Source organism: Salvelinus sp. IW2-2015, linkage group LG35 (genome assembly GCF_002910315.2).
Source record: "Salvelinus sp. IW2-2015 linkage group LG35, ASM291031v2, whole genome shotgun sequence".
Lineage (NCBI taxonomy): Eukaryota > Metazoa > Chordata > Actinopteri > Salmoniformes > Salmonidae > Salvelinus > Salvelinus sp. IW2-2015.
In genome coordinates this window covers 17,167,848-17,178,128 of record NC_036874.1, presented here as the reverse complement: position 1 = coordinate 17,178,128, position 10,281 = coordinate 17,167,848, and the positions used below count along the sequence as shown (strand labels likewise).

Here is a 10,281-nt window from a genome sequence, read left to right as displayed (position 1 = left end):
TCATGCTCTCAACTTTCTAGATTTATAGTAGCCCCCTCTACCTTCCCCGCCCCCTCTCTCTCTCATCTCTCTCCTTCTTCTCTCTCCCTTCCCTTTCTTCTTTCTCTCTCCTTTCTTTTCTCTCTCCTCTTTTTCTTCTCTCCTCTTCCTCTCTCTCTTCCTCTCCTCTCTCTCTCTCTCTCCTCTCTCTCTCTCTCTCTCTCTCTCTCTCTCTCTCTGCTCCCTCCCCCCCTCTCTCTCTCCCTTCTCTCTCTTTTCTCTTCTTCTCTCTCTCTCTCTCTGCTCTCTTCCTCCTTCTCTCTCTTCTCTCTCTCTCTCTCCGCTCTCTCTCTCTCTCCAAGCAACACAGCAAAGCAACAAAGAATAGAAAACTTTTCCGCTTAATTACAGTGGTAACCACCATGTTGAATCGTGGGGAAAAATCTGCTTCTATTTCATAATGAATCATTGAGTCGTGGGGGAGTGTGAGGGATAGAGAGGGGCACAGGGATGGAGGGAGGAATGGCGAGAGGTCGGAGAAAGGGAAAGGCGTGTAATTATCTTCAGAACGTAGCCATCACCAGTAAATCCATGGACCATCTGACATGGCTAATTAAGGCATCAAAGGTTCCATCTCCGAAGAGTTGATAGAGAGAGAGGTGTATGGGAGAGTGAGAGAAGGCAGGAAGGAGAGGGGAGGAGTGACTGAAACAGTCTGTTTTTGTTGTCTCTTTGTGATGAGTCCATGTGTCAGTCCTCAGAGCGGAGGCTCATGCAGGCCTAACTAACCCAGCACCTTTATCAAGCTTGATCTGACCGCTCACTAGCACAGATATTGTAAGTCAGTGTGCTATGCCCAGTGGAAGGGTGTGTGTGTGCGTGAGTGTGTGCATGTTCGTGTACAGTTGAAGTCGAGTTTACATACGCTTATGTTGGAGTCATTAAAACTCGTTTTTCAACCGCTCCACAAATTTCTTGTTAACAAACTATAGTTTTGGCAAGTCGGGTAGACATCTACTTTGTGCATGACACAAGTAATTTTTCCAACAATTGTTTACAGACAGATTATTTCACTTATATATTCACTGTATCACAATTCCAGTGGGTCAGAAGTTTACATACACTAAGTTTACTGTGCCTTTAAACAGCTTGAAAATTCCAGAAAATGATGTCATGGCTTTAGAAGCTTCTGATAGGCTAATTGACATCATTTGAGTCAATTGGAATTGTACCTGTGGATGTATTTCAAGGCCTACCTTCAAACTCAGTCTTTTTGCTTGACATCATGGGAAAATCAAAAGAAATCAGTCAAGACCTCAGAAAAAAATGGTAGACCTCCACAAGTCTGGTTCATCTTTGGGAGCAATTTCCAAATGCCTGAAGGTACCACGTTCATCTGTACAAACAATAGTACGCAAGTATAAACCATGAGACCACGCAGCCGTCATACCGCTCGGGAAGGTGACGGCGTTCTGTCTCCTAGAGATGAACGTACTTTGGTGCGAAAAGTGCAAATCAATCCCAGAACAACAGCAAAGGACCAGTTTGCAACTGCACATGGGGACAAAGATTATACTTTTTTGGAGAATATCCTCTGATCTGATGAAACAAAATAGAACTGTTTGGCCATAATGACCATCGTTATTTTTGGAGGAAAAAGGGGGAAGCTTGCAAGCCGAAGAACACCATCCCAACCGTGAACCACGGGGGTGGAAGCATCATGTTGTGTGGGTACTTTGCTGCAGGAGGGGCTAGTGCACTTCACAAAATAGATGGCATCATGAGAAGGAAATTTATGTGATATATTGACGCAAAATCTCAAGACATCAGTCAGGAAGTTAAAGCTTGGTCGCAAATGGGTCTTCCAAATGGACAATGACCACAAGTATGGTGGTTAGCAGACAACAAAGTCAAGGTATTGGAGTGGCCATCACAAAGCCTGACCTCAAGCCTGACTCAGTTGCACCAGCTCTGTCAGGGGGAATGGGCCAAAATTCACCCAACTTATTGTGGGAAGCTTGTGAGAGGCTACCTGAAACATTTACCGAAGTTAAACAATTTAAAGGCAATGCTACCAAATACTAATTGAGTGTATGTAAACTTCTGACCCACTGGGATTGTGATGAAATAAATAAAAGCTGAAATAAATCATTCTCTACTATTATTCTGACATTTCACATTCTTAAATAAAGTGGTATCCTAACTGACCTAAGACAGGAAACATTTACTCGGATTAAATGTCAGGAATTGTAAAAAAACAGAGTTTAAATGTATTCAAATCAAATAAAATCAATTTTATTAGTCACATACACATGGTTAGCAGATGTTAATGCGAGTGTAGCGAAATGCTTGTGCTTCTAGTTCCGAATGCAGTATAATACCAACAAGTAATCTAACCTAACAATTCCACAACTACACCTTATACACACACACAAGTGTAAAGGGATAAGAATATGTATATAAAGATATATGAATGAGTGGTGGTACAGAACGGCATAGGCAAGATGCAGTAGATGGTATAGAGTACGGTAATTACATATGAGATGAGTACTGTAGGGTATGTAAACATAAAGTGGCATAGTTTAAAGTGGCTAGTGGTACATGTATTACATAAAGATGGCAAGATGCAGTAGATGATATAGAGTACAGTATTACTATGAGATGGGTAATGTAGGGTATGTAAACATTATATTAAGTGGCATTGTTTAAAGTGGCTAGTGGTACATTTTTACATAATTTCCATCAATTCCCATTTTTAAAGTGGCTGGAGTTGAGTCAGTATGTTGGCAGCGGCGCTAAATGTTAGTGGTGGCTGTTTAACAGTCTGATGGCCTTAGATAGAAGCTGTTTTTCAGTCTCTCGGTCCCTGCTTTGATGCACCTGTACTGACCTCGCTTCTGGATGATAGCGGGGTGAACAGGCAGTGGCTTGGGTGGTTGTTGTCCTTGATGATCTTTATGGCCTTCCTGTGACATCGGTGGTGTAGGTGTCCTGGAGGGCAGGTAGTTTGCCCCCGGTGATGCGTTCTGCAGACCTCACTACCCTCTGGAGAGCCTTACGGTTGTGGGCGGAGCAGTTGCCGTACCAGCCGGTGATACAGCCCGACAGGATGCTCTCGATTGTGCATCTGTAGAAGTTTGTGAGTGCTTTTGGTGACAAGCCGATTTTCTTCAGCCTCCTGAGGTTGAAGAGGCGCTGCTGCGCCTTCTTCACAACGCTGTCTGTGTGGGTGGACCAATTCAGTTTGTCCGTGATGTGTACACCGAGGAACTTAAACTTTCACCTTCTCCACTACTGACCCGTCGATGTGGATAGGGGGGTGCTCCCTCTGCTGTTTCTGAAGTCCACAATCATCTCCTTTGTTTTGTTGACGTTGATGTGAGGTTATTTTCTGACACCACACTCCGAGGCCCTCACCTCCCTCCTGTAGGCCGTCTCGTCGTTGTTGGTAATCAAGCCTACCACTGTAGTGTCATCCGCAAACTTGATGATTGAGTTGGAGGCGTGCATGGCCACGCAGTCCGTGGGTGAACAGGGAGTACAGGAGAGGGCTCAGAACGCACCCTTGTGGGGCCCCAGTGTTGAGGATCAGCGGGGTGGAGATGTTGTTACCTACCCTCACCACCTGGGGGCGGCCCGTCAGGAAGTCCAGGACTGTGGACCTATTGGGTCGGTAAGCAAATTGGAGTGGGTCTAGGGTGTCCGGTAGGGTGGAGGTGATATGGTCCTTGACTAGTCTCTCAAAGCACCTTATTTGGCTAAGGTRTATGTCAACTTCCGACTTCAACTGTATGTGTGCTTTCTCAGCGGTGCTCTGTAAGAGAACCCATGATGACTTATAGGGTACATGTATAATGTAACGGCAACTCAGCTAGAAAGCAGCTTGGACCTTGGTTGTAATTCACCCAATAGTCAGTGCTCTGTGAAATGTGTGTGTGTCTCTGTGTGTCTGGGATTCCTCTGAGTGAATTGTCCAGTCCTCGCCCATTTCCTGGGTGGTCAGATACGGAAGGTGAATGAGACAAAGGGTCGGACACTTCCCCACAAAAAAACTCACCTTTATCAAGGGTTACCCCCTCTCCTCCACCCTCCCTCCACATTCTCCCCACCGTCCGTCCCCTGGTGGCAGAGGCGTGGGTGACCAGGGGGTGACCAGGGGGTCAGCCAGTCTTGGCCAGGGGAAAGTCAGCAGAAATGGAGCTGAGTGCAAGGAGGAGAGAGGAGGACAGTGACCTGGCTGTATGCACTGTGAGTGACCAACACTGAACCCAAACCTGGTTATATGCCTTCTTCCTTTGACTGGCAGCCCTATGCCTTATTTATACTGTACGTCCTAAAGACCCACTCTGTGATTTTTATGATTGTTTATGATTATTTAAATGAAGGATTGAAACCCATTGATTCTTGAAGAATGTAACTGATGTGCCTCTCTTGAGCTACTTGTTGAATATACGGTTGAGCTAGAAAGATCAGTGTTCCCATGTACAGCTGTTTTGTCCTTGGGGTGTGTACTGTGCTGTGTGTCTCCATCCTTCTCTCTCCTCCTTCTCCTTCTCTCATCTTTCTCTCCTCCTCATCCCCCTAGTGTCAATCTCATCCTGGTGTAATTGCTTGTTTTTTGGTCACCAGGCCAGTCCCCCCTCTCTCTCCCTGGCGTTGATTCATAGAGCTTGTAACTATGAAAGCTCCGAACAAAGCAGGTGACAGAAACACATCCCTAGACGGCTGACTTGTTGGCTCCCCACTGTCCCCACCCCGTCTCTCCTTGCCTGGACTTGAGGGACACAGGAAGAGGAGTAGTGGGTCTTCATTCAAGCATGTCGTCTGTACCATGTAGTGAGGGGGGGGGGACTTCTTCTAACCCTCCCTCATGCCCCCCTCCCCCCTCTAGTCCCCCAGCCCCCACATCCCATCCGTGGTGACCTGGATACGTGCTCTCTCTGACACTTGAACTACTTAGCTGTGTCACCTTCAAAAGCCCCAACAGCGCCACCGCCACCCACCCTGCTTGTGCGTCAGCTGTAAAACGGCCTCACAAATCAAATACCCACAGGTTCATATCTCGAATTGTACGGAATCGGCACGTAAAAGGATGGCAAAGGATTCTGTTTGAAAGTAATTGATCTTGAAGCCCATGTGTTTGTCACAGTGTTGTCATTGTGCCGCCATGTTTGATTCAGTATAATTGACTGGGCTGGCTTATGCTTCTGTCCAATCCAGGTCCGACTGTCCACTGTGTCCAGGGTGACTCGTATTCACTCTAAATGCTTGTAGGTTCGGTGTTAAAGCAGTTCAGACAATGTTATGGTTGACTTGTGTAATTGATTGGTGGGGGCTGCATGTCGGTGTTAAGGTTACTTCCTCTAACTGCTGGTAAGTGGCGTCTGACCACTTCCCAGGCGACGGCCCTCTCCTCCCTGAAGTAGTGCCACTTAGAACCCCCCCTCCTCTACCCAACACCGCAGGCTGTGCTGGCTGGAGGCATTGATCCACTGATCAATATATAGCTGCATCTGTAGTGTACACTACACTGAAGACATCATGCACATTTTGTTCACTCGAGAAATACTGCACCAAACAGTACCTAGTTAGACGTCAAATCGCCTGACTAGGATCTCTTCTGCAAAACATTTCAAAGTGAATGACAGATTTCTTGAGTGATCTGCGATTCATTCGGACTATGTTGAGGGAGTGTATATAGCGCCTACGGCATCTCAAAATGGACAAACCGTACTATTTTCTCGTTTTCCAAGGTCTTTTAAGTATGCGAGCACACTGTATGTGTATGTGTGTCTGTCTGTCTGTCTGTCTGTCTGTCGTTTTGTCCGTCTTGCGTTCTCTGACACTATATGTCTCTTATTCTTTATTTTCTCCCCATTCCATCTCTGTTGTGGCTTTTCCCTCATTCTCTGTAGGGAGGCCAACTCTCGTCTGGAGAAACGACATCAGAGCCTCCCTCCCATCGCTCCCCTTCTTTCTTCTCTATCTTATTCTCGCCGGAGCCTCCATCTTGTTTGGAATCACTGCAAATAATGCGGTGTGCCTCTCTCTGTCCTCACGACTCGCTGTTAAAGGAATCGGTCACTCGGAACACTCAAAACACATATTAAAACATGCATCAGCCTCTGTCCGGGGCCAAATCACGCTGTTCAAATGTTGTTCTTCCACCGGGAGTGCGGGGACAAGTGAAGAGATGGGATGTGCAACATTAACTTGATTCGCGGCGGCGGCGACTGAGTGACACCCCATAAACCTCAGCGGGCAGGCAGGCTGCTGCCTAGGCCCAGCAGACAGCACCTCACGGATAATGTGACACACGCTAGCGATGCCTCCTATAGCCCGCCACATACATAAGCGCAGACACACACACACACACACACACACACTCACATACACACTCGTTTTATGGTAATGTGTAAAAACATCACAGCAGTGAGTTATTGTCCCCTCCTGTCGGCCTCTCGGCTCTTAGCAGTTCAGCGTCGGGCATAATCCGTTAGCAGTGGCCAGTGGGTCTCTGTAAACAGGTAACCTCTGCTGTTCTAAATGTCAACCTCCCATACAGAGGGACTGGCGCCCTTCGCAGCACTTGTTCTATAGACTGTCCATAGTGTTTCCGACTAAAGTATTTATGACTATGGGTTTTAAATGGGTTCACTCTGATTTGTGGAGATTTGCTATTTGCTATGTTTCCTATTGTGTCATCATACTTCTCATGAAAGGAGTCGAATATGTGTTTCTATTTGCTATATAGCCTACCTACCGTGTACTTCAGGAGATTAGGGAGATTTTGTATTTCATTTTAGAAATGTATTGCTACAGGTTTGTGCTTAAATACATTATGCGATCCATCCAGAGAGTGAGGGAAATAGAAAGACAGAAGGAGAGAGAAAGAGAGATGAGAGGAAGACAGAAGGAGAGAGAAAGAGAGATGAGAGGAAGACAGAAGGAGAGAGAAAGAGAGATGAGAGGAAGACAGAACGAGACCGAGAAAGACATGGACAGAGGGAAACAGTGGTAGGATACAGGCTTGACTTTGATAAACGAAGAGGCCTTCTCATGGAGTGGACGACTGATACATCTCTCTGTGAGGGGGCTCTCCTCTTCTCCTCTTCTCCTCTTCTCCTCTCCTCTGTCTGGAATGAAACCGGCATCGCTTGGCCACAGTCATCTACACTTATATTTCCCTCTGATGTTACGTGTCATCTGCGGGGAACGCACAAAGTATCATTCCCCCCCAACAATTTCCCATGCGGGGGGTTGTGTGAAGATGGGGGCTATTTTGTAAAGGCATATCAGTGGAGGATGGAGATGGACTGTTATTTGGCAGAGAGTGATGGGAGTAGTGATTATGAAGAACTGACCATTGGTCAGTTTCCTGACACACAGACATACTATCATTGGTTACACTAGTCACTGGGATACACAACGTCCCCGATCTTGATTAGGTGTAGTTGACGATGCTGTAGCTACAGTGTGTTCACTGTGCATTAGTACACTGGTCATCATAGGTCCTTTTGTAGCTTTGCCGTCAAATGGTCAACCCACCTGGTAAAATAAGAGATAAATCAAATAGAAATGACGGTGAGAAATAAATGATTGAGTTTAGTGTTGCGTGTGTGAAGCAAACCTGGGTCAGATTCTTTCAAATACCTTGTTCTCTGATTTACATTTAACCCGGTACAATGGAACCAAACACACCTGCCTAGAAAATATTTGACCCAGGTTTGGTGTGAGGGTGTGAGTGTGTGTGTGTGTGTGAGTGTGTGAGAGCGAGTGTCTCCTGTTCCCCTCCAAAACCTTTTCTCTGGATAGATTATGCATGTCTGAATCCTCTGAGCTGCCCTCAGCCTTAAACAATGCCATTTCTAACACCATTCCCATCGCCTTGGCAACTCCATAGCAACCTGTGGTCTGCCAGGGCATGGTGTGGATCAATTAGCACCATCTGACGTCTCACCACCTCTTGTCACCCATTTGAATATCTTGATATTCTGTCAGATTATTTTCTGAAGAAAAGTGTTTATTTTTTATTAACAAATTTGCACGCTAGATTCTTTTTCATATCAAGTTAATGGAGTATTTATAGATAGATATTTTTTWATGTTATGCTCTGCTATTACGTCAACCTTGCCAGTGCCCTGCAGAACTTGATTTAAAAAGGAATAAAGGGAAAATARAGAGACAACATGTCCCTGGACAATAGAATGAATGGACATTAAAAAGAAAGGAGGACCAAGGCATAAAAATGCCTTTATTTGTATGGCATGTTCAATGAAACAAACATGTCTAAATCTGACGTGTTTTGGCTGCATGGCTGTCAGGGAGTACAAAGACATGATAGTACAATGTTTTCTTTTGAACAAAGCATTTTCCCAACAACCCCGATTGAAGACACGGGGGCGGGGTTMCAGAATAGCCAATAGTCATTGGACAACACCTAGTATCTATTTTCTACAAGAATGAATGGTCATTGGTGCTATAAGTATAGTCCTAATAACTAAAATGTCCACAGACGTCAGACAGCTTTGCCATTAACGCTGCTCCATAATCTCTTGTGTTTTTTCCAGGTATCGTGTCCAAGTCGTTCGAGTGTCGTCTAAAGGGCCAGGGAGCCACGTTCGTGGAGGTTGACACAGCGTTTGACGGGGACTTCCCGGTGCGGAGGGTGGGCTCCATGGAGGGTCTGGAGGGCCAGGAGGGTGTCCAGCAGGTGATTATCATCCAGGGTTACGGCGGTGGGGAGCTGGCCTTCGACCAGGCCCTGGAAGAGTCAGCCGCCGCCACCCTGCGAGACCTGGCCATGGCGGGCCAGGTGGCCGAGGTGCTCCACATCACCGAGGACGGCCAGGTCATCTCCTCGGGGAGGGAGGTGTCTGCAGGCGGGGCCCATCACCTGGCCGGAGGCACCACCCAGTACGTCCTGCTGGAGTCCGGCGGGTCTGCAGCCGGAGGTGGAGGTCACGGGGGAGGGGCGACGCACCACCACATGGCGTCGGAGTCATCCACGGCTCTGGATGCCCTCCTCAGTGCCGTCAGCGAGATGGGCCAGCAGGAAGAGGACAGCCAAGAGGTCATGACCCAGGAAGTTGTGTCAGAGCTCGTGGAGCGGGTGGAGGAAGAGGAGGAGATGGAGGTGAAGACGGAGGAGGAGGTGTGGGAGGAGCAGCAGGTGCAGGATGAGCAGGTGGTCCAGGAGGTTCTGCAGTTTGCAGCCAGCCATCTGATGAAGGAGGGGCTGACGCAGGTGATCATCAACGATGAAGGGACCCACTACATCGTGACGGAGCTGGATGACAACACCCTCCAGGTGGAGGGGACCATGTACACCCAGCACCAGGGAGGGGAGGACGACCAGCAGAGCGAGGGAGTTTCAGAGGGCCAGGCTGGGGAGAGGATGGTCTACTACCTGGATGGAGCGCCACACAATGTGGTTCTGGAGAAGGTGGAGGTGGACTAGTCGGTGACTGTGGCGAGAATCTCAACTGGATTTCCTTGATTCCTCGAGTCCTCTCCTCACCTCCTTCTCAAACCCCGTTGGATAAGAAGTTATAGGGGAGTGACCTCTGTCTGACCTTTTCATCCATTGGGTTGGAGAAGGAGGCGAGGGGAAGGATGCAATRAATCAAGGAAATGCAGTTGAGACCTTCCCTGTGTGAAGACCAAATGTCCAGCTTAAAGCCCCAAAGAGTCTTCCTCTTTGTCTCTTTCATTGAAARTGTCATGTTTTTTGTTTTTTACATAGCTTTGTCTCCGTTTTGCAACGATCAACTCAGGATAACATTCACATCTATAGAGTTCTAGTGAGGTGCAAAGTCTTTGGTGCTAACATTATTTAACATTTGCATCATTTTATGGCCAACGCCAGAATTACCACTTGTTTTTGGAGTCATGACTGGAAGACTGGAAATACATAGGCTATTTTCAATTGCAAAAATAATACTTTTAAGATTACATAACGGGAAATGTTCCCGTTATCTAGAAAGACTTACAATCTTTAAGTTGCGTGGTTTGGTTTTGTTGAAAGTTGGAGAATAATAGCAGCTTTATTTTTCAATTTGATATGGTTTTACTAAAAGGACATTTCCACCCAAAAACTATATTTTGGTATTTGTTTAATTAGTCCATTGTTGGTTTTGCATGTCAGCAATCCATTTTCAACATATATCATTTTCAAAATACAGAAATACAGCCGGTATGATGCAAAAGGCAKCATCATTTAGCATCATACCAGCTGTATTTCTATGTTTTGAAAGTTATATATCTTKAAAACTTGTTTGCTGACATGCAAAACCTTTCTGT

General features: G+C 46.5%; 1 protein-coding gene across 1 annotated transcript in view; it reads left to right on the top strand.

The window, feature by feature from the left end:
- The window catches only part of LOC111958707 (zinc finger protein 407-like), a 134,048-nt gene extending 124,063 nt beyond the window's left edge, over window positions 1-9,985 (top strand). The window contains exon 6 of the mRNA XM_023979952.3: window positions 8,550-9,985. Within this exon, the coding sequence (XP_023835720.2) occupies window positions 8,550-9,439 (890 nt within the window). The 3' untranslated portion in view covers window positions 9,440-9,985. The remainder of the gene's footprint in view (window positions 1-8,549) is intronic.
- Window positions 9,986-10,281: the final 296 nt, after the last annotated feature.